This window comes from Psittacula echo (genome assembly GCF_963264785.1).
Source record: "Psittacula echo genome assembly, chromosome: 4".
NCBI classification, from domain to species: Eukaryota; Metazoa; Chordata; class Aves; order Psittaciformes; family Psittacidae; genus Psittacula; species Psittacula echo.
The window spans coordinates 116,368,555-116,393,648 of record NC_137738.1 but is presented as its reverse complement, the minus strand read 5'-3'; the positions used below and the strand labels follow the sequence as shown (position 1 = coordinate 116,393,648).

Genomic DNA, 25,094 nt, shown 5'->3' with positions numbered 1-25,094 from the left:
ACCATTTACACATGTTGAGCTGCCTGTGGGCTTGATTCTCCGCACTGATGGTCACTTAATGCTATTCCATGGGACTGCCAGTCCCAACTGCTATCTGAACAGAGTCACCTGGATCATCAGGTGCTGAGCCCCGGCACCCACCACCCATCTGTGCTTCTCTCTGCTAGGTTTTCCCTGGTTGTGTCACTGCTTGTTGCTTGCTTTGAGCCCAGGAGAGCTGTAGCCAGCCAGGCTTCCTTCCACTTCTTATCTAGCTATTCCTTCATTCTCTCCACAAACATTATTCCCCCAGATCAGCAAGGAGACCTCAAAGGACACCGCTTCTCCCAGACTACATTTATCTTCTGCACACAGAATTGAAAAGGAATTCCAGCTAACAGAGCTCTCTTGCAAGCTAATTATTCTTCAAAGAAGTTTTATGCAGTCCCAAGGAGCATCTAACTACTGATTTTGTACTCTCATTTCCCTGCAAAATGTGATCATTCTCCTCCTGTCTCGCACTGTCACTTACCTCTTAGAACAACTTGGGAACAATAAAAGAATGGAATAGAGGGCACCAAGAAGGGCACCACTGGAAAATCTCTCTTTCTACAAGCACAGTCTGTAAAAGCAAGCCCAGGAAGTGTATATAGACCTTGTTTAATATTCATCAACCAGTATAACTGAAACCCAAATGTAACTGTTATGAAAATTCAGGCTAGGTGGAAATCAAATGGAGACAGCATTCTAAGGAGTGTAGCACTTCAGAGTTTCTCATTGCTGGATTTTGAGTGTAAATGTACCACAGAGGGAAATGATATTGAATATATTGGTTGCTTACAAATGGCTACATTTGTATATATAAATTCACCTCTTCAAAAAAACACAAAGGAGTTGGCAATAAGAGACTCCAAGGATCTGGTATAAATCTTATTGCTTACACATGATTTGATGGAACAACAAACCGAAATTGGAATTGAGACCAGGCAATCTAAAAACCCTGCTGTGCAATATTAATATGTTTTTTTCTCCTCTTTGGCTCCCTGTGCACCAAAGCGCATGACACAGGAGTCACTTCATGAATATTAAGAATGCCCAAAGAAGTGGTAAATGCTCCATCCCTGGAAGTGATCAAGGCCAGGCTGGACAGAGCCTTGGGTGACATGGTCTAGTGTGAGGCATCCCTGCCCATGCAGGGCGTTGGAACTGGATGATTTTAAGGCCCTTTCCAACTCGTAATTATTTTATGATTCTATTCTATGAATGTCTTTTGACTTCCAAAAGTTAGCACCTTTAAATTTACCTGTGTTCTTATTTAAGCAAAGGTTCACTTCTAGGCTGGCACTTAATTCCTCTGTGTTCCTCTATAAAATCCAGTCTACTTAGGGACACCATTGAATATTCTTCAACTCTGCCTTGTGAATTGCCTGGTGAGGCATAGGCAGTCTCCAGAGGAGCCAGAACCACCTTCATTATAATCACACAACATAGCAAGGGAGATAAAAGTCTTCTTAGGAGAGAACAGGGAGAGCAGGTTGGGCATAGAGCAGCACTGCTTTGCCCATGTCTGTACTGACAAGACTGTGGTGTAACTTAAAGCCGCTCCCCATTGTTTTTAGTTAGGGAAGGCTGCACAAAGCCGGTTCAAGAAGCTGCATTTGGGTCTCTGTCCACCTCTGCCAAGTCTCCGCTCTTCTCTTGTAGTGCGGGCACGACAGGGTAAAGAATTGATTTAGATTTCTTTCATGTCTAGGATCAAACCCCTGCAGGACTAGGGAGGAGGCTGTGCTGCCCTGACCTGAGCCTGGTTTAAATCAGCTTTTGCCAGCCCCTTTCCTTTAGATGTCAAATGACATTTCAGGAGGGGAAATGCTTTGGAAAGTGGAAAAACACACAATTACAGTTCATGGTAGGTTTTCTTTATTTCTTATTCAGAAACGTTCAAATCCTTCGTATTTCCCTTAGGAAAAGAAATTCTTATCAGAAGCTGTTTAATGAAAGACAAGAAAAAGCTATTATTGACTTAAAGTAAAAAAGCAAATTTAGGTAAACTGTGTCCCTCTGCTGCTGCCAGGCAGAGAAGTTGGTACTCAAAAGACAGCTTCTTTTGTATGTCAACACTTAGATATGCAATAATGAATATGGCATTCATTATTTAACAACCCCTACGTGACATACAGCTTTCAGGTATTCTTTAGCAACACAGATAAGAACTCAGCTTCGAAACACCCCCAATGCTGACTGGGCTTTGATTCTCACTGCTCTGAAACAGGGTTGTGTGGATACCCCTGTTCACTGCCAGAAAGGTCTCAGTGGTAGAAACATCATCGCTGAGCTGCTCTGTGACACATGGTCTGAATTTGAGTCAAATTCCTGCTCCCCGTTCATCTGGAAATATGCCAAAAGTAAGAAGAACAAACACCAGAGGTAGGGAATGGCCACAATCCACATGCAGAGTTTGTCATTAAAACCTTAAATCCGAACTTCCAAATCCAAGTGTTTAAAGTTAAGCTCTGAGCCTCCTTTGAGAAGTATTAAAAATGACCCAGTTTAGCACGACTCTGAGCAGCTGGAGTCCTATCAGGAGGCCTTGAACATCCCAGAGCATCTCCCATTCAAAAAGTGTGCACTTTCATGATGGCAAGAACAAATCAGGAGCTAAGCAAGCCCCAGCCGCTTAGGATTTAAAATCCATCCATTTTCACTTCCCCAGCATTAATGAGCACTTTCTTTTACACCTTTGGGCATCTGCATTCCAAGAGATGAGGTCAAGATGCACAGACACCACTGGCCAAAGGAGAGGACAAGCCGGGAAGAATCCAAGCGTCACCCAGGAGCAGAATGACATTTCAGTACGTTATGCCTGGGAGGGTGACAGTTCAAATGATATCCTGTGCACTGCCGAGGCTGGAGAAATGAGCCCACATATCTCTGTAATAGTGCAGTTACAATTCCTTACCAGTGATGCAGCCGTTAGAGGAAGCAAAGATCCTGACCCAGGGAAACTGCTTAGCTGAGGTGTATGGCTAAACACAGCTTCCGGAAAATGGGTCCTGTATTTTCTCATATAAGTAGGGCTATAGGGAAAAGGGTTAGAAACTGCCCTGAAGAACATTTACATCCTGTTATCTACTAAAACCTGGTCCTGCCAACCGTGTACGCCCCCTCTGAGCCCAGAAACTGGCTTTATGTGCTCTCACTTACTCAAAGGCCAAGATGGTAACCTCGTGCAGCTGCTCAGAGATAGCAATGCTTGACAGCACTTCTCACAGCTGGAGACTGAACTGCATCAGAGAGGAAAAACCTTCTTTTCTGTGGGCTTTTACATTCCAGAAGGAAACCAGACCTATTGATCAGTTCCTTCTGCATAATGTAAGTGAGGTTTGGGACCAGGTGAGGTGGGTGAGTAGTAGCTGTTATCTCTTGAATAATTCTCTGTGGGGCTCATACCACATCAGTGGGCTTAGCAGCAGATTTCAGTATCTCTGTTTCTTCTACTGAAAGCCTCTCCTTCCCTTGCATCCTCCAATTCTACCATGGAGTTGACTTTTGACTTCTGCTTTAAAAAATGCAAACCTTCCTGTATTTTCACCCTCTGGGCTTTTCCCTTTTTGGTGGGGTGAAGCTATTAAGCTTATCCTGCACATGAGGCAACTCAGACTTGCAAGGAAGGAAACCAGGCTTCTCCGTTACACTTGGTCTTTGATATGTTCTATGCCCTTCGGCCACTTCTCTCCCTCTTCCTTACCCACCCTTGTGCCCTCACTACCAGCTGGCACACTGCTAAGGAGAAGCAAATGATACTCAATACAAAATTGTCCACACCTTCACCTGTACCAGCATTAAGTCCTTAGGACACCAGTTTGCAGGCTGACAGACCCGGGTGCTTCTCCAGCAGACTGATGGCTGTGTCTGTTCATCACCTAAAGGCACAATCTGTCCTTCATGTGAATGTTACTGTACTCCAGAAAGATGTAGTCACCTGGGATTAGCCACTTGCTAGCCTCACCTAGGTTTATGTCCAGGATGAATGAACACATGTCCTTCTGAAAGCTTTAAGTTCATGGCATCAAGAAGCAGAGACCAGACATTACTGCTTTATGCTAAGACAGAGAAAGACCAGCACCCTCCTGTGCCCAAGTGTATTTACTGCACTGCAGACTCAGAGCTCTTTTGTCACTAATCAGCACAAAGTATTTTTTGCCCACCTGCCTCTTTCTTTGCATTCCCCTCCAGATTCTGTGTTTTCTGGGATATACCTCTAAAACATCCCAGCTCGTCTGGTCTCTCTGTGGCATTCCCATGCTTGTCAGTGTGTCTCACTGCTTCTCATCCATCAGATCCTGTGGTGCAGGTGAGAGCTGGCACATCTGTACGACATAATCTGAACACCGAAACCTTGTGCAGAGTGTGCTGGGGAGCAGAGCAGAGGCCACTTTTGCCTGCAGAGGGAAGGTGGCACACGCACAGGGAAATCCTCTTTTGCTGCAGGTAGAAGCAGGGCCCGTTTTCCCACTGCACAGGCTGCCATCTCGTGGGCATCGTCCCGCATATGCATTCCCTGGAAATAACAACTCTCAAGTGCAGACAACGCGGTGCTGTCACTATTCTGCTCTGCTAAAGCAAACTACAAACCTTCAGGTCCCTGGCTTTGGAAGGTTATAGAGCAGCAGAGATGATGGAGTTGTTCCGCTTGTAACGTGGTTGGTGGGACAGATTTTCTATAAAAGTAAGAGCTTCAACAGGCAAATCTATAGGTGCCAGTGTAGAATACTGAGGTCAGAAACAGCAAGCTCAGCATATGTTTTACACCCCAGCTAAAACCTCACTGCCTATGTCACCGTACTGCTGTTCTGTCACTGCATCAGTACAGTGCAATCAGGCAGCCAAAAGTAACAGAAATCTGTGTATTGACTTAGGAGGTTCCAGTTCAGATGTGAGACAAGCAGAGCTTAAAAATTGCTAATGGCCCCTGGTGCTTTGATGAGCACTCTGTCCTTCCAGCAGTAAACTGAGCCCTCGGAAAGGAGGGAAGGTCCTGGTATTGTCTCACTCTTGGGTCATTTTGAAGTAGCATTTTCAAAACATCCAACATTTGTCTTGCAAGTTAGAAATGAGAAACACACAGTGTTTAAGTTTTTGTTTGTTTCTGGAATGTAAGAATTGGAAGGTACAGGGTGTCTTTTCGCTTCCCACACTGCCCATGCACAAGGATACACCAGCTGAAGCATGACATATCTGTCCCTGAGCCAGCGCTGTTCCCGTTTAAAGAGGATCAGTCACTTCAGGCTAGAGGAGGAGGTGGATTTTCCTGCTTCTAAGAGAATTTCCCTCCCATCTCCCATTCTTTGTTTTGCTACTACTCCAATACTGCCAGAAAGGACTTAATCCTAGGGACTTCATAAAATAACTTCTGACAAAGGAAAGACTTCATCTCTGGAATAAACTGGATATTGTATGCAGGATCTGACACCATTTCCTTGGGAGCTGTATTCCAACCTTGCCCTTTAGAAGGAAATCATCTCCCTTTTCTGACACACTGAGCAACACATGTGACATCGGAAATGTGTTTTGTCGACTGAGCCCAGGGGTTTTAAAACCATCCAGTAAGATTTTCATACAGCTCATCACATTATCCAGAAGCAGACACCCTGCTTAGTCTTCAAAGGCTTGATACTCCCCATGCACAGCCCACATGCAACTGTTCCTGTCTAATTACATGCAATGACAACCTTCAGCTGGCTCTCCTCCTTTGACACTCCAACAGAGCGTTCACTGGCTGAGTCTGAACTAGGACACACAGCTCTAAAACCTGCAAGCATTTCTGTTCAGGATGTCTTTGGCTGTCAAATACACTCTTTTCATTTTCTCCCTGGAAAGCTTGTTTTCCCAGTCCTGAAGCCTTGCCTGCAGAAGCAGACTCCATTTCTGCTTCTGGATAGTTGCAGCAAGCAGCACCATTTGCATGTTAGCATCAGAAGGCAGGAATGTATTTTGCTAAACTTCTATCCAGACTGGCTGGTCAAGATGAGTTTTATGTTTCCTTCTGTTAGATAAGCATCATTTTCACTGTAACACTATCAAAAAGTCTCAGCTAAGGTCAGCAGCATTCACTGTTCAATGGCAAGAGGCAAGCTAAATGGTCTGTGGTCTGGAATGGGTTGCCTAAAGAAGTGATGAATGCTCCATCTCTGGCAGTGTTCAAGGCCAGGTTGGATGGAGTCTTGGTCTAGTGTGAGGCGTCCCTGCCCACGGCAGGGGGCTCGAACTGGATGATCTTTAGGTCCTTTCCAACCCAAACCATTCTATAGTTCTATGAGTCTACGATGGCAAGGAGAAGAGTCGCGTTCATAGCAAGTTGTGTGTAACACAGCCAGCTCCTATGGGTCAGAAATCCTGATCCTGCACTCCAGAAATCATGAAACTGGCTTCCAAAGCATAAGAATGTTAAACAAGAGAGCTCTGCGTTTATCATTTCCTAGGTTGGCTTGGTTATTTGGAGCTCTGAGGAGGCACTTTGCCACTTTCTCAGCACTTCCCTGAAGCGCTGACAAAGAGACACTTTGCACCAGAAGTGCCTCCTGTGAAGCCAAGGGAGGCTCTGCAGTTACCTGAAAAGACATCAAAGTTTCATCTTTGCTTCAGGAAATAAAAAGAATAATGACTTCCACATAATGCCGGAGAATTGAGGCTGCTATAAAGACATCAAATATTACCCCTCCTACCCACTACCGACAGTGGGTACCACTGAGCATGACACAAATTTTGAGACAGCTCCAATTTGCCATACAACTGCCATAGCGGGATGGGAGCTGAGGGAACAGGAACAAGGGAATGGGTAAAATAACAGAGGTGGGTAGACATGAGAAGAGACAGAAAGATAAGAAGGAGATTAAGGACAGAGAAAAGCTACACGGCCTCCTCCCCTCCCTTGTATCTTGATTTCTATTGTAACTATGCTGGACAAAGATTTGTGCATATTATTTAAATGCCCTGTAGCAAGCTCTGCTCCTCATAGCTACTAATTTTCTGCTTAGGAACTAGGTAAAAAGCAGATCTTTCTTTCCTGAAGTCAAGCTGGAAGTGCTGGGCTGCATTGGATGAGCACAGCCCATCCCAGCTCTTCTTTATTGTGGAACTTTCCAGCCATTGCCTGAGTACAAACTGACAGTCCCTTAGAAAGGCCCTGTGGGTTTTGAGGGTAGGGACAACATGGCAACAATTCCCTGCTCAACAAAAAACTTATAGCACCACTTTTTCTATCTCATTTCCTTCAGAGCAGTAACACAGCTGGTAAGATCTGAGCAGTATTTTTTCCAAGAGGAACCTAATATTACATGCCTTGAATTCATAGTTTGGCCCTTCTGAAAATGGCCCTATTTTCCAAGGTGTGGAAGAACTGCAGCCACTGTGGTCCTCAGGAATGCAGCAGTTCTGAATATCTGCTTATCTCACCCTCTAAGAAGAGATGATGACGCCTCTGGGAAGCTCGTTCTCCAGTCTTTTAACCATAGCAACTTGGTATTTCACACCATGAAACTCACTGGGTGACTTGGAGGGAAGCTTTAAGCATAAACTTCACAGGTTGCTGTTCCCAGAAAGGCTCCCAGGAAGAGTGGAAGGCCCCTGGGCATGTTCTAGGTGCAGACTTGTCCAGATCTTCAATCAGTGCCAGCTTCTAAGCATCTTCCACTTCCTCATGTACACCCTCAAAATCCAGACCTCTGCTTAAACTCTCAACAGGTAAACCAGAACTGACTTGAATTACATATGAGGTACAAGATAGAAATAAAAACTTAGAGTTTTTACTTAAAATGAGTTCTTAAGATAGAAAAGGGATTTCAGAAACTAGGCAAAACTCAGTCATAAATCAATATGACTGTTAACATGTATGCATGTGTGTGTGTGCGTGTACACATGTATGTATATATTTGAGTTAGGAACAGAATGATACAAACCAGAGGAAAACCATTCCAACAAATAGAGGAATTTTACTGCAAATCCTCTGCACTGCAGACCTAAGTGGCCTCATTTACTGGACTAGACAGTCATGAAGTTGTTTCTGTGAAGGATACTGTTCTAATCCATACCTTTCAGCCTAAATTATTCTGTTGCTCTGACAACACCACACTGCTCCTGTCCTCAGATGCAACATTTGTGTGCCACATTTTAATACCTTCTGAAGTGTACTTGGAATCGAGACACAGTAAGATCCAGAGGTTACTTGGGTCACCTTTTACTCTTTGTGAGAATGGTTTTGTCACTGCCTGTGATCTTCATGTTGTTAATGGAACACGGAAGCTGAGAGAGTAGAGAACAGCAGATGCAGGGGAGAGGTGGGTGGGAGACATAGAGAAGGTGAACCTGGAATCGCTCCCTGTCTTTCTATGGCAGAGGGAACCAGACAGGGAAGCTGGCTGGAGGACAGGCTCTTATGAACTCTCATGATTTGGAGGGTTCCATAATATTTTTTAAATGCAAAGACAAAGCTTTGTGACTCATGTAGTTGCAGAAGACTGATCTTTGAAGGCTAAAACAGGGCAGCATCTCCCAGTGTGATGGAGCATGATCAAAGAAATCCTACTGAGAAGTATCTGGAGATCTTTGGGGTTTAACCATTCCACTTCCTACTATGTCTCCCAGCAGCAAAGCATAACCTCCTTTTCCAAGTCACTTGAGGGTTTAAGTCCTATTACACAATGCCTACAGGAGTCCTGACAGTGCAGAAGAGAGAGAACTCACTGATTTAAAGCTAAAGTAAATCTAGACAGATGAGCAGCACATGGAAAAGAGATTTAAAGAGTAATTATTCCCTTTCTCCTTAGAATGTTGCTCAAAACACCCTATGCCAGTGCAAAAGCATCCCCACACAAACATTAAACCCTAGCTGACTGCGGGGACCACTGCTATTTCTGGAGACCCATGGACAGCAAGGCATCACCAGCTCTGAAATCCCCCTGTCACGACCAGATACAGGAGGTATTTAAGACAAGGTACCCATGAGAACAAGCCTGACCGTGGAGCCGCAGCGATGCAGCGGGGAGCGCCCTTCACCACGGCCGCTCGTCGCGGCTGGGGACCGGCCAGCGCTCGCCGCCCGCGGCGGGCGGGGCGAGGGCGGTGCGTGCGGCCGCCGCTGCCCGGGGAGGGGGTGTTGGGATGTTAGGATGCAGGGATGCTCCCACGGGCTCCCTCCCGCCACACAGGGCAGCAGCGGCGCGGGCGGCATGTGCGCCGCGGTCCCTCTCGTCCTCCTCTTCCTCCTCCTCCTGCTTCTGCTGCTGCCGCGGCTGTGGCGGCGCGGAGCGGTGCCGCTGGAGCCGTCCGGCCGGGCCGTGCTCATCACCGGCTGCGACAGCGGCTTCGGGCACTTCCTGGCGCTCCGCCTCCATCGCCTCGGCTTCACCGTGTTCGCCGGCTGCCTCTGCCCCGGCGGTGACGGGGCGCAGCGGCTGCAGCGGGAGGCCGGCGGCAGCGGCCGCCTGCACGTCCTGCAGCTCGATGTCACCAGCGCCCGCGATGTGCTGGCCGCCAAGGAGCTGGTGCTCAGCCACCTGCCCGAGCGAGGTGAGCACCGGCGGCGCGGAGCCCCCCGAGGGCGGCCGGGGCTGGAGGGGCGGCGGACAGGGAGGGTCTGCTGGGCCGTCACAGCTTGTGGCCAGCGAGCATCAACACGGACGGGGCTAAGGGCAGCTCCCGCTGTCGGTGACTACAGTGGTTTACATTTAAACCTGCGCTGGTGCTCGGCTGAGTGGCACAAACTGGGGCCCATCCGTTTGTGGGGTCCCTGAAGCCCTCTGCAGGTATTTGACAGGAGGAAACGGCAGGCAAAGAGAAGGGCATACACTGGAGGCGGTGGGAATGTGATGCATTGCAGAGCATGATTTATGAATAATAAAGAAAATGCAGAGAGGGAAGCTGTTGTGCCGCACCAGACCAGCTGCTATTGGTAAAACTGGAGTTTGTCGAGCTGCTCCCTCAAGGAATCACTTAAAAGGAAACCTGCCCCCTTATACACCCTATAAAGACTATAAACCCAGGGGACGGGATAGACTTTAACTTGCAAAATAACTGCAGACAACTGAAATCCTGGGTTATTCACTCAGAACACATGACACACAGCAGGACATGGGCCACAGGTACCTCCTTTCCCCCTTTGACTGAAGGGTGAAAGTCGCCAAGTGTGATCCTAGAGGATACACTTGAAATAGAGCACACTTAATCAGGCTTGGAAGTAAGGTTCCCTCAGAAATACAGACCCTTTCTGTACAGACACAAGGAAGACAAGAACAGAATAAAGCATGTGGAACAATAACGAAATGCAAGATCTCTGCTTGCCTGGTTCATCAGCATGTTAGGAAGGGGATGAAACAAAAGTATGAAAAAGCCTTGGTGCTGCTCATCAAGTACGTATATTTATGGTTGATCTTGACCTTATCTGATTAAAAGGCAGTGTCTTTGGGCTCTTTCCCAAGTGCAGAGGCAATGCAGATGGCTCACAAAAGCTCTTAGAGGCTCGATGGGGACCAAGTCACCTGAAATTCTGGGTTACAGATAATTTATCCTGCAATTCTGGCAGTTCATGTAATGCTTATGTTCATGCTGTCGTGTAGACTCTCAAGCCCACAGCTCAGTACCGACCTGCTGGTAGTCCTTGCTGCCTTATAGGCATGTGGACACACCTATAGACCAAGACAAATCACACTGGGGACATCAGGGCCTGCTTAGAAGGTCCAGGAAAGACACTTGAGCACAACTGGGTCTGAAATGCTGCATGAACACCACGTATGCAGGGTGGTTTCCCTGGACTGTCAGCCCCTGCTGTGGGGCTGGGCCTGTGCCGCCAGAGCACACATTGTATGAAACCTTTTCCCACTGTTGGTCAATGCTTCTGCTGCAGCATCGCGAGGGCACTCTGCAAAGGCAGAAAAGAAAACCAAATTTTATAGATCCAGACAGCATATATGCCTTTTGGGTCAACTCCCAGTTACCAAGTAATAATAGGAGAAGGTCTTGGGGATGTTGGTTGATGAAAAGCTCAACATGAGCTGGCAGTGTGCACTTGCAGCCCAGAAAGCCAACCGTATGCCGGGCTGCATCAAAAGGAGCGTGACCAGCAGACTGAGGGAAGTGACTCTTCCCCTCTACTCTGCTCTCATGAGACCCCAACTGCAGTACTGTGTTCAGCTCTAGGGCCTCTAACACAAGGGACGTGGACCTCCTCGAGTGCAGGTCCACCTTCAGAGGAGGCCATGGAGATGCCCCAAGGGCTGGAGTGTGCCTGCTCTGAGGACAGGCTGAGAGAGTTTTGCTTGTTCAGCCTGGAGAAGAGAAGGTTCCTGGGAGACCTTGTAACAGTCTCCCAATACCTGAAGGGGGCCTACAAGAAATCTGGAGAGGGGCTTTTTATAATGGCCTGTAGAGACAGGACAAGGGGGAATGGCTTTAACGTGCCAAAGGGGAGATTGAGATGAGCTCTTAGGTAAAAGCTCTTCCCAGTGAGGGTGCTGAGGCGCTGGCACAGGGTGCCCAGAGAAGCTGTGGCTGCCCCATCCCTGGCAGTGTTCAAGGCCAGGTTGGACAGGGCTTGGAGCAACCTGCTCTAGTGGAAGGTGTCCCTGCCCATGGCAGGGGGTTGGAACTGAATGAGCTTTGAGGTCCCTTCCAACCCAAACCATTCTAGGATTCTATGAAGTAATCTTCCCTTCTAAGCTTATTAACTAGAAAGGAGCAAAGGAGTTATTTTAATGTCAGATATTAATGGAGTAAACGGAATAAGTCTTCTTCATAATTTATAAAATATAGGGGCATAAATATTTTTAACTTAAATGTAAAGAGACTGTGAGGATACTCCACTTATGTAGAGTCTTTAAGCAAAAGACTTCAGTAGGAGTGTTCCTTCTTGGAACCTCTGAAAATAGATGTGGTGTTTGCTTTGGTATTTTAACTTTATAAGCCAGTTTCAATTTCATGATTCAGCTGAAGGTTAGCTCTCATATTAACCAGTTTAGTTTTTAAAGACAGGAATTGTGGGTGTTCTACATTTCATATGAAGATTCTTTTAAATGAAATTTAAATGAAAGAGAATTTGGAACCATTTGTAATTGCATTTATGTCCTTCAAGTAGCTATGAGATGAGAGAACTATGTGACTGCACAGAACATTTGATGTGCTATCCAGAGGTTCCCAAAGGGTGAGCAGCAGAGGGGTGCCTCAATATCCCACCAGTTAAGGAACTCTCCATAGTGAGAGTTTCACTCAGTACCATCATGTGCTGGACTTACAGATTTGGGTCACTAAAACACTTCTGTATGGTTCTCAAAATAGTAACAAGGAAACCAGGAAACCGCTCCAGCAGTCTCCAGGTTTAATGGTAACTGTGCAAAGGCTATGGATTCCAAATTCAACCTCAGTAGATGTACCAAAACAGAGAGGAAGCAGTTAAACAATGATTACTTTTGCATGCTGTGTTTAAATAGCTCGGAGTAAATCCTGGGAGAGATTAAATAGTTATTCTTTACTATTACAGTATCATCCTTACTATAGTCTATGCATCTCAGACAAGCATGGCTTTTTCCTCCAGGTCATCTCAATCTGACTGATAAGCCAAAATAATGTCTTTTACCTGAAATCTTTTCTTGTAGTTGATGAAAAAAACATATTTTCTTACATTTATTATGTCTCTATACACTATATTCCTCCTTTCAAACTCGCAGAATGCTTTTGTTTCTGCTTCTATTTCCATAAAGCATCTTGATCCCTGTTGTCAGCATCACATACTCTTGTTCTAGACCTCATATATGGATAAAGTAAGACAGTCTCCATCCTGAAAAGTGTTCCATCCACAACACAGGGCTCTCCAGACAAGCAGCTGGCAATGAACAGAGGTGCAGAGAGCTCAAGTGCCTCATGAATCTTATTTTTCAGCAGACTTTAGTTACTTGAAACAGAGACCAAAGTTGAAGACGCTGCAGTTCTGCAGTGTAAAGCTTGTATTTTTTGCCTAGAATCTGATGAAGAACCCAACCACCTAACTGTGGACTCCACTGGACACATATGTTCACCTTCTAGTTATGCCATAACCATGAGATAACACCCAAGCTCTACCATGTCTTCTTTCTCTGTTATGCAAGAGCAGAAATCCAAACTACTGGTAGCACACCTAGCTGGATATTCTGCTACTCCATAGGTAGTTTCCTTGGAAGTATTTGTCCTATTCTAGACTGTAAAATTACGTCAATCTGAAAAGAAGAGCAGATCAATTTCCATGACAGGCATCTCACTCTAGAGCTAACTAACTGTTCCTCAATGAAAATCTCCTGGCTCCGATGTCTTTATTTGTTCTTATGGCTTGTGTGCCATAAGATGATGCCAATAAGATGACTTTCTAAAATATTTAGAGTCCTTTCTTGCTTAGAAAGAAGAAACTTCTTGCACTTGCACATTAAAACCAATATGAAGTAGACTGGGACTTTCGAGCATGTTGATTTGCAACTCTCTCAGGCTTTACAGCAAACCTCAGTGGTTTTCTTTCTTCTTTTCTTTTTCTTGTTTAAAACATGAATTTTTCTTCCTTTTCTTGCCTGTTGTGAATGGGTGACATGGAGCTAGCTGCAAGGGAGGGCTGTTAGTTATAGTCCTACCTCCTACTCCAAGGCTATTAAGTACTATCCTCCACTTAGGATTTTCTATTCACAGAATCCACCCAGAGGCTCATGCTACCATATTTTAGCCCAGACTTCCTATACAAATAGACTCACCCTTGCAATGAAGACAAGCACAGCAAAACATTCCAGGCAAAGGATGGTGAGTCATGAATGTATGTATCTCAAATTTGGGAGTTCAGCTGGCCTGCTACCATGGACACCCTGCATTGCCACAGACAGACTGTTCTGCTCCCTCTCTTCATTCTTCAGTAGGAACGTGGCAAATCACACTCTCCTTCTTTTGGCTACTTTCCTTTAGTATTGGATTGGGATCTTTCAGGAAAGAGTCTGTCATTTTTGCATGGGCTCAGATTTAGACGAGGAACTCCAAAGATCAGTGATACCGAGAACACATGTTAGAGTTCAGGAAATCTGGCCAAATTCAGGAATTATCTGTGTATAGGCACCTACATAGAAAAAGCCTGATTCCAAAAGGCTTTGCAAGCACACAGCTTGATTGACTTGCATAGGAAGAGGACTTTTAAGAGTTTCTGGAAAAACAACAGGCATCTTTTTGGCCTAAATAAGGGCTTTGAATATGTGCCTTTTGGTCAACATGCCTTGAAACAGAAATTATCTGGGAGGTTATGTGAGAGCTAGTGGTCTCCTGAACGCCTTACTAATCTTAAGTTAGGACTCCTAAAGTGACTCTTTAGATCTCTGGCTATATCTTTTAATTGTTGTCCTCAGGATCCATTTTCCCAGCACAGAGATCAGTGAAAATCTCTTTGACATCCAGTTCTGCTTCCCAGTTTATTTATCCCCTGCCTGCTGTGACACAGGCTAACACCCCTCTTCCTAAATTGTGCTTGACCTTCCAGATCAAACATCAGCTGCTTTATCTTCATGTGTCTGTGCATGGGCACTGAGGAAATGTAAAGTTTCTCTCCTTCAGCTGTTTGATTCTTACTTGTGCCTTGTCCTTCTTGATTTCCATCTAAGGACTCTACTTCCCAGGTCACCTGAACTGTCCAAGCAAATACACGATGTATTTTGTATGCACATTTATAGCATTAAGTTCTACCACAAAAAAAGGAAGACCAAAGCAGGTTCAAGAACCCTGAGTACACATCTGGGCAGGTTGTTTCTCAGGAAGAAGGAAGTTTTCCAGAAAAGTGGCATAAAGGAATAATTTTGTTTGTTACTTGGGTAGAATTCTGAAAATTGATTCAACTAATCAAAACTGCAGGAAAATATTTGGAAAATATCAGAACATTTCCCAGTCAGGAATGCCAAAATGTTCTAAGAAACAATAGGTTTGCTTGAGGGCAATCAGAAGGTTTGGAGCTGACCCTGAGCAAAATCTCTTTTCTTACGTTTTACTTAATCTTCTCCTCAGAAATGCCTGTTCCAGTTTAACTCAAGCCACTTTTGCTCCTCTTGACTTTTGATTTGGCCACTGCAAAGAAAGAAGGAGCAATTAGTCTGTGAACTCTGCCTTTTTATACGCACAGGTTGCCCTCACCACTAACCACATGGAGTCTTTGAAGTGCATGAGGCGAATGCCTGGAAAGCAAACTTAAGCCTTGCAAGCTCAATTCTCTGTTCCACAGTTTACAAAAAGAGGAAGAAAATCAATTGTCTAAAATTTAATGGCTGGATTTCCGGAGCCCTAATGAATTCAGGGATGTGTGGAGCAAGTGTTCTCACTGTGCTGTGCAGGATGTAGTGGCAGAAGCAAAATGACTGTTTTTATTAGCAAAGGTGAAGCTGAGAAGGTGAGGGAACAGCTTTGACAGTGGTGCAAGGCTTTAGTTTGTGTTGTGTTAGTTAGCTTAGGTAAAAACAAACCTGAGTGCAGAGACCTCCAGCCTTAAGTAGAAATGGATGGGGTGCAGCTGCTCAGTTCATTTGCAGATCAGATCATGTGCAAGTACTGATATTAGCTTTCACAGAGGACTCTCTAATCCACTGATCTTGAAGCATTTTACTGGGAGGTCAGTCCCATTGGGCTAGTTCCATTTTAAGGAGAAATAAAGCCAGAGAACATGGAAAGGCCTGGAACAACAGGGCAATGGCAGGGGGAAGAAGAAAGTCCAGGATGCCCAATTCCAGTGGCCAATTTTTTGGTCCATTTCCTCTCCTCTGTCTGCTAATATCTGGGACAGTGGAAAAGAGGTGAGTGCACAGGAAACTCCTGCATTGCTAGTATAGTGGTCAGCCTGTATCTGAAGTTATAAGAGAGGTGCAGTGTCAAGGATTGCTGTGTGACAGACCACTCTTTGGAGGACAGAGTTATCCAAGTTCTGGGTGTTAAATTCCTGATCTTGAGTGTTCTTCTCTGCATATGAGACATTCACTGGAAGAACTCTGTTTCTTTCTCTGTTTAAACACCAATCTCATAAGTAGTGTGTATATGTTCGGAAAGCTTACAAAGCTCTGCTTTACAAACTAATTCAAAAGATTGCCTGTTGGAGCTTTAACTGTTGTGAATGAAATCCAGTGTTTGCAGTTCTTGGCAGGGCTCTGGAAGGACAAGATACCATGAAATCATCCCAGTAGCTTTGTCACAGAAAGAAGAGTTCAGCCCAAGGGTTTCTGCAGCACCTTCACCAGGGTGACCAAAGGTCTTCTGTGAATTTCTTTGCTACCAGAGGCACAGGACTATACAGTTGGGTTGGTATCACACACATGCCCCAGACTCTGCATCCAGAGGAAGGAAGGAAGGAAGGAAACAAACCTGGGTTTCTGGAGAGGCAGAGTAGATCCTGTAGAATCACAGAATGTTTTGGGTTGGAAAGGACCTTAAGATCATGCAGTTCCAGCCCCTTGCCATGGGCAGGGATGACTCACACTAAACCATGTCACCCAAGGCTCTGTCCAACCTGGCCTTGAACATCACCAGGGATGGAGCATTCACAGCTTTCTTAGGCAGTCTATTCCAGTGCCTCACCACCCTCACAGTCAAGAATTTCTTCCTTATTTCCAACCTAAATCTCCCCCATGAAGGAAGGTATGAGAAAGCAATGATTTGACTCAGATACATTCAACAGTTCTTGAAAAAAGAGTATAAGCACAATTGCCAAGACTGGCAGAACCAGGCTGCAAACAGCTATTTCATGCCAGTCAGGCTACCCTATGTACTTCTTAGTTACACCACTGGTCACCCTACAAATAGTGGCAGTCAGGATTTGAGGGCAGAAACTGAAGCATTTTCAAAAGCACCATGTGGCTCACTGCTTTACTGTACATCTACAGGTGTGTGCTGTGAAGGCAAGGACAAATCAGCCTGGCTTCATGAGCATGTAGTCAGCATGTCAGCTCCAGACTGACATGTACCCCACACTTCAACAAGAAAGCAGTGGAGGTTATTAGCACTGAGCCCTGCTCACATGAAACGTTCTGTGCCTGTGGGCTAAAGGGCTTGTACTTTGTGTCAGAGACCTGTGCCACAACAAGCTTTGCTGCCAACAAATTTCTGCTTGTAAACACTAGAATCTGACTGAATTTCAGGGATCTGGGCTCCTTAGCACCAAAACCCATTCCTGCATGAGGAATAATGTTGTCCAAGAGTACAAAATAAGAAGAAAATACCATAGTCACTGGCCTTACTTGGCTCCTTTACCCAGTGCTGCACCCGTGCACCTGATTGTGGCTGATTTCAGACGGAATCAAAGCTCAAATCCTGGAAAAGGATCCCCCAGACTTGGCTTCTAAATTAGTCAGGCACTTTGAAAATATTACCCCTTAGGCTTTATACCGCTTAATATAATTTCCACAAAGCTTCTCATAGCACACAGTGGGATTAAAGTAATTAAAATATCATGGTACACTGCATTGGCAGTAAGATGTAGTCTCCCAGATCATGTTATTCATAAATAACTTAAGATGACTAAAAGTGAGTGATTATTAAATAGCACTGAGGCTTATATAGTCCAGATAATGACCACAGTTGCATTCCCTCATGAAACAAAACATGCCTGCACCTAGAAATAGAAAAGATGAAAAGATAACACAACTAAAGAGTTGTTTTCATGGGTCCAAATCTCTGTTTTGTCACCAAATGGTGGCTGTTGTGCAGTGAAAGATGCTTGTTGAGCCTTTTCTCTTCCACAGGTTTCTGGGGGCTGGTCAACAATGCAGGAATCTCGGCATTTGGTGAGACTGGGTGGCTGCCTATGGAGAAGTATGAAAGAGTTGCAGATGTGAATCTCCTTGGGAGCATCAGGACAACCCTGGAGTTTCTTCCCCTTCTAAGGAAATACAAGGGTAATGCTAATCCACTGTTATTTAGAGTTGCAGAATAATTAGCTTACTATAATCAGGGTAAATGTAGCATCTATAAAAAAAGCTTTAATTGTCTCTCATTGAACTGAAATGACAGGCTCCTTCTGTGTGGCCTGAAAAGGAAATCCTGATCCTTGATCCTGAAAAGAGGGTCAAGTTGTAAGGGGGAAAAAGTACCCTTAAAGAGCCTGTCTTTAAAATACATAGAAAAAATACTTACTAATAGTGAATTACCTCGGTGTTTGACTAAAAAAAGAGAGGAAAAAGTGCTTACAATAAATCATTAAGCTCAAGCAAGACTTTGTAAGCACTGACAGTCAGAAAACACAAAGAACCCATAAACTCCTGCTTAACTTTGTTATTTACGCTGTTACTATTTTACTGTTTGGCAATTAGGAGAGGAAAGATGACATTCAGTCTCCAGTTCCAGGCCTAGGGAGATCCTCTTTATGACCTTGGGCAGGAAACTTCAGGTACAGAGCCACGTGGGTATCCAATGGGATAACTGCATTTGCATGGTACTCCATATGTGTTGGCTTTATCCTTTCTTCTGAGAAGAAATGGCTCAAACAGCCCTCTACAGCATTGCAGCATGTCTCAATTGCTTTGCAGTTTGTTCCCTACTTGTCCCTGTCTGTATTTGGGAAAGAAAGATACCCTCTTCCTTTCTCCCCCTTTTGCTAAGCTTGTCTATTTAAGTTGTAAACTCTTTAAGGTGAGGATCTGTTCTATGTGTAAACAGCATCAACTAAAGTAAGGGCTATGTTGCATCTGGAAGCCCCACATGCTACTGTTACACAAAATGCTGGTAAGATAAAAGCATCCCCTTCCTGGCTTCTCTGCCTCTTTCTGCTTGGTTGCCTTTGGTCTATAATATTCTGATGCAAGAAAAAAGAAACCTTTAAATACTGCAAGCTGGATTTGTTTTTGTAAAAGAATGTGCTATTGCATGTACCCAGTGCGTGTGTTATGTGCCTAGTACATGGAAACATGCCGCTTTTCTTTCTGTGATTCCCTACTTACTGCTAAAACTCTGTGGTGCTAATCCACCAGAGGCATTTGTCTGACTTCATGAATTGCAAGGAGTTACTTTGAAGTGAAAGGAACTAAATGTGTGTTTGATGTTTAGCACATGCATAAACTTTTAGATTTGGGTCTGGATGGCTGCACATACGTAGTACCTTAGCTCAAAGGAGCACTCTGCATCTCACTCCAGGCTGTCGATGCTGCCTTTATTAACTGCCCACACTCCATTTTCAGGTCCCATCTATGTAGGAGAAGAGGCCAGGGCACTTCTAGGAAGAATTCTAGATTTCCTGTCTCCTTCCTTGCAGGAATAGCCAAAACAGCTAAAGCTCATGTTTTGGGGGGCAGCAAGTGACCTCTCCAAATGAAAAGTTTGAATTATGGATGTTAAAGCAATCTCCTGGAAAAGTTGGGTTTCAGTAACCTTAGGCAAAGAGAGAAGTTAAATGATGTGTCCCACATCCAGGGTGCATGTACCAAATCACTTAGATACTGGATAAGGAGGCAGAGGTCATCCTGCCCGAGGGCTCTGAAGGACAGGATGGGTTCTGAAGGAAGGGTTTACTGCCATTTTAGGATGAGCACCTGCTTCAAGAAAAGCTTCCAGATTATTACTTGTAAAGGGAGGTGTTGCCCTCCAGCACAGAACTTAAACATCCTACTCTGAAAGGAGCAACATTTCCACAACTTTTCCAGCTGGCCAGGCCAGCTGATGTACCATCTTGATCAGCAAGCTGGTTGTTGTTCTCCTGTTATTGTATACAAGATATATTCCAGATACTGTGTAGGAAGGCAGGGGACCTAATTCAGAATGACAGATTTCACTGCATTCCCATGACACCCTTTTGATACCCCAGAAGACTAAACCATTTGCTTAGACTTGTGGCAGCAATAGGACTGCAACTATGTTCTCTGTATTGCTGGCAATGAGGCCATCTCCTCTCTCACCTCTGGTACTGATATATCCACATTCACACATTTCTCACTCCATGGTATGCCTGATAGAAGTTTATGAGTAAACATTAGAAAAGAACCTCAACCCAGTGCCTCAAATCAGAAATCCCTGATATTTAGGGCATGCCTGTACTTGTCAAAGCGTTATAAAGGAGGAAAAAGCAGCACAGATCAGTGAAATTATATCAAGGCAGTGTGAGGCTGCACAGATTTTGTCAAGTCACCTTTCTCTGGTGAAGCTTATCCCTGTACAGTCTGATTTTGACTTTCTATGCACAGTTGTAAGCCAGGTCTCAGTACAAATATCATTAGTGCAGAAAATTGTGTTAACAGTCATATATCCACTGCAGGAAAAACCATCTGCTCCTCCCCTCTGCAGTCTATCACTAGCATAGACTTTTATTACTATTTTTCAGTCTAAAGCTTTTAGGGAACTGCTTTTTTCCATCGTTTTCATCCTTTCTCAGACTCAGAAGGAATAAGCAGCACACAGGGGATGTGTTCTGCTTTATCCAGTCCAGCTTCTTTCACGAGATGGAAGAAAGATTTTTGTGTGAAGTTCTTTGCTTAACAGAGCTGAGTGCACTTTTCTGTGGGCACTGCACACTTACATGGCCCAGCTTTGGCCTATTATGTAGTAAACCAGCATAGAATCATAGAATAGTTAGGGCTGGAGAGGACCATCATGCTAAATATCATGTTATCGGCAGCTCAGAAGACTCAGGTTAGAGCAATAATTCTATGTCAGAGACTGAGAGTGAAGTTATTTGCATTATTTTCTTTCCAGGACGTATTGTTTTCATGTCCAGCATTAATGCCTATTTTACTCTGGGAAATGGCATTTATTCTATGACCAAGGCAGCTATTGAAAAATTTTGTGATGCTCTAAGACTGGAAATGAAGAAGTTTGGTGTCCAGGTAAGTGATGTAACGAGTAGCTGTCGTGTGAAACTTCCTGCTCTTTCTAACACTGACTTTTGTATAAGAAAGAGAGATGTTTTATTCCTGAAATTTTCTAGAGAGCTAAAACGCATCTTTTTATGGGGAAAGGAGGCAACTCGCACAAAGAATACCAGACAATGATGTGAGGGCGTGTTGTGATTTAACCCCATACAGCAACTAAGCATCACCTAGATGCTCACACATTCCCCCTCCCCAGCACAATGGGGGAGAGAATCAGAACAGTAAAAGTGAGAAAACTCATGGGTTGAGATCAAGACAGTTTAACAGGTAAAGAAAAAGCTGCACACAAAAGCAAAGCAAAGCAAGGAATTCATTCACCACTTCCCATGGTCAGGCAGGTGTTCAGCCATCCCCAGGACAGCAGGGCTCCATCACAAGCAATGGTGACTTGGGAAGACAAACACCATCACTATCAATGTCCCCCACCTTCCTTCCTGTTCCCCAGCTCTATGTGCTGAGCATGATGCTGTATAGTCTGGAACATCCCTTGGGTCAGCTGGGATCAGCTGTCCCAGCTGTGTCCCCTCCTAACTCCTTGTGCACCCCAGTCTACTTACTGGTGGGGTGGGTGTAAGTGCTGCTCAGCGGTAACTAAAACATCCCTGTGTTACCAACACTGCTTCCAGCACAAATCCAAAACACAGCCCCGTACCAGCTACTGTGAAGAATATTAACTCTATCCCAGCCAAGACCAGCCCAAGGTGGAAATTTTAGCCAAGGGAACAAGCAGCATATGCAAAATAACATCTAATCTTGTGCAAAGTAAGCTACATGCATCAAACCGACAGAGATAAAATTGGAGTTGAATCTGTGGATGCAGCTTCCCCTCAGAAGGAGGTGGCTCCTCTGTGGCTGATCAGTTGGTTGGAAATCATTGAGAAAAGCACACCTGGGTGATGTTAGCAGTTCTGAGAAGCTGTGGGGTAGCATGTCTTCTCTTTGTGCCAACACTGTCACTTCCACCCTTCCTCCACATCCTCTACATTGGAGAAACCTTCTGAGATGGGCCTGCCTGAGCAATGCCATGGCCTGTGAAGAGCTCCTAACAGTTCAAGTAATGAAATTTTCTCTGGGGTGGCTCTGGAAGCAAAGAGCCCAGACAAACATTGAGCTCTGTGCAGTGAGAAGGAAGACTTGTCACCTACCAGAGGGCTTCTTTCTTGTCTCACAACATTAGTGCTTAAAAGATCCTTCCTTTTTGTGGGAGCAGCAGCACTGCAAAAGGCAGCATCATGCAGAGTAATTATGTTTTTATTCTCTTAGCCTAAGAGGCTCTAATAGTGCTCTTAGTGCCCTATCTAAGCAACGCCGATAGTCAAACCTGAAGCTTAGATCACTAAGTAGCTTTGTTAGGCTCTTTCCTTGGAGTCACTCCACTGCTGAAATGCTCTTCTCAAACACTAAAAGTCTTCCCTGGAGGACTTACATTGGTGTACTCTTTATGTACACAGATTTACAACACTGTTCATAAGATTTGTGTTGGAAGAAATTACAGCTATGCATCTATTAACTACCCCTCTTGGATAAATATAAAATGCAGTGATTTTACATATCCTAATACCACACAGCATGATGAGGATTCCAACCGATTAGCTGAGGATAATCTCAAATGCATGGAAGGGCTTTGTTTAACAGGTAAGCTACTCTGGTCGCTTGGGATTTTACAGTTCCCCAGCCCAGGAATAGCCCTAGCACACAATGCAGCGAGCCAGGCTGACAAACATTCCAGAGCATCCATGATTCTATTTCTCACTGTATGCAAGACACTGGCTGGCATTTGCCTAAGAAAATACCCTGCAGAGAGCCTGCAGAATAGAGAGTCCCTCTTCCCTGTGCTTCCCTCCCCTGCTCTGTTGTTCCCTTTGTCCTTTCCATAGAAAGTCACCCAGAGGTGGCAAGGAACAGAGCTATGGCTCTGTCCCACTGCACGCTGGCCAGGCAAGCTGGCTGCCTGCAGGAAAGTATGTGTCTTCCATTAGAAAGGCTACAGAAAACCAAGGAAGGCAAAAAAAGTAGCATCTCTTCTCATCTCCAAGCCGACTCTAAAAAACTCCAAAACAAAGTTTTCCAAACCCCTTTGTCTAAAATAAGTGTGGGAAGTTTATTATTTGCATTAGTTTGGTTAATAGCAAGGGGGGGGGGGGGCTCCCAAAGATGTCCTGTGACAAACTTGAGGCACAAGATGCCCCAGCTATGCCCACTGTTTCTGCTGGAGCTGATCCACATCCCTTCCTGCTCCCACACCTGAACCCTTCTGGTATGCAGCACACCAACTGCCATGCAGGCTGAGACAGGCATATCCCATCACCAACACACACTGTAGCTTCTGGTACACGGGCTGGGTGGCAGATGAGAGACATAAAGGTTCTGTAGTTCCACAGACTTCCCAGAGTATGCCTGTCAGACCCTCAAGTATCTTACATGGCTCAGCACCATTTTTCCTCACCTTGCGTTGTCTTTAGAAATCAGGTCAGGTAAATGCCACAGAGTTTTTAATGTTGCATAGCTACAAATAGTTTGAACAAGCCCGCTGCTGAGGACAGGCATGCACACTGTGAGTGCTCAGTGTGCTCTGATATCCCTCAGAAGCTTCAGAAGCCAGCAGAGCATCAGCAGCAACACACGCAAAGAAAACAGGCAGAGCAGCAAAGGATGTGTTTGCTTTCCATTTAAATCCACACGCACAGAAAGCTACGGAAATGAGCTAACGATTTCAGTGAGACCCAGACCAGGACCTTTCGTCCCCTCTGTGCTTGGCTGACAAGGCCTACTTTACTTTTAATTAGACATATGTGGGGAAGACAGCACTTCTTTCCCCAGGACCTTCTAATTTTCTTTGACATCTCCTTTTGTCCTAAAGTCGGGTAAAAAATGACCAATTCCAAGATCCACCAGTGAGTGAAAACCCCCTAAATATTCCACTTTGGAGACATCAAAGTCATACTGAAATGCTTTGTATCAGCATTGTCAAAACATTTATACCATTAAGCATTCTATAAAAATCAAAGATGCACAACTGTATTTGGTGAAGATATGCTGCACAGTCACAACAAGAACACTAAATCAGAGAGAAATGAGGAAGTTAGAATAAAGCACCTCTGCAATCTTAAACATTTCACAGGAATATATTTGATTTCAGTCAAGTTTTCAAGGTTAAAGTTTCACTAAAGCAGCATTTGCTGGAAGAAATACATCTGCAGAAAGCTTTTGATCTGTTTTCCTGACTGTAGTATTTAATTGGATTCAGAATGACTGATTGCATCTTGCTAAGTTTTACATGTTGCTTTTAGGTCTGTGTTATTCAGCCAGGAAATTATGCACGCTTCACAAAGATCCAGCCACCACTCAGTGCCGAAGAGATCTGGAATGAACTCAGCGAAGAGGAAAAGACAGTTTACAATAAGGAGTATGTTCAAGAGCGGGCAAACTTTTTCAACAGCATTCTGAGTGAAGGAAGCACTAAGGGCAATGAAGTTGTGGATGCTATGGTAGATGCTTTAATGTCTCCCGCACCCAAGGCGCGTTACATGGTAGCAAAGCTGAAGGAGAAAGCACTGGTATTTGTGTGTGCTTTATTCCCAACTGTTGTAATGGATTCTGTTTTGTCTTACGCTCTGAGTAAAGTAAAACTTGGTACTATTCAGTGACTCAGGCAGATGTGAACATTTAAAGATGTGAAAGCCAGGACTGAATCTAATGCCCCCTGAAATCAATGTAATGACACCAATGAACTGATGCGAATTTTGGAGGGTCTCCCTCGTCAGAACTGTCAGTTATTCACAGGCAAAAGCATACAGGAACCCACGTAAAATTCATATATTTGTTTAGGTGACTTTATTTCTCCCATGTGAAAAAAAAAATGCATCCACTTATGCTGCTTTAAGTATTGCCTAGAAAACTTAATGCTGCTTTTCCTAACACAATACCAGTTTACTGTGCTACAGACATGAGGGAGACAAAATGAAGCATTTCTTACATGACAACTGAACATCTGTTATCATTACAGCAGACATGAAAATACCTTATCTGTAAGATACTGAGTAGTGATTTATTAGGGCTGATGGGAAGAGGTTAATGGAAAAGTTAGGAACGAGATACAGACCTTGAAATACTTTTAATGGAGTTAAATGGCTGTAGAAAGTTAGGAAATGTCAAATAATAAAGTAATATGGAAACAGTCTCTTTGCTAACTACAGGTCAGTACTTTTTCAGGTGTTCTGGATGAATATGTAACAAAGC

At 44.5% G+C, this 25,094-nt stretch overlaps 1 protein-coding gene across 1 annotated transcript; it reads left to right on the top strand.

Annotated features, from left to right (window-relative positions):
- Nucleotides 1-9,206: 9,206 nt before the first annotated feature.
- LOC308219813 (D-beta-hydroxybutyrate dehydrogenase, mitochondrial-like) lies at nucleotides 9,207-24,502 on the top strand (the record flags this gene model as incomplete). The annotated part of the gene is made up of 4 exons (XM_080615304.1): nucleotides 9,207-9,546; nucleotides 17,742-17,894; nucleotides 20,680-20,810; nucleotides 24,146-24,502. The coding sequence occupies 4 exons, from the start codon at nucleotides 9,207-9,209 to the stop codon at nucleotides 24,500-24,502; spliced, it is 981 nt and encodes a 326-aa protein (XP_080471430.1).
- Between the last annotated feature and the right edge of the window lie 592 nt (nucleotides 24,503-25,094).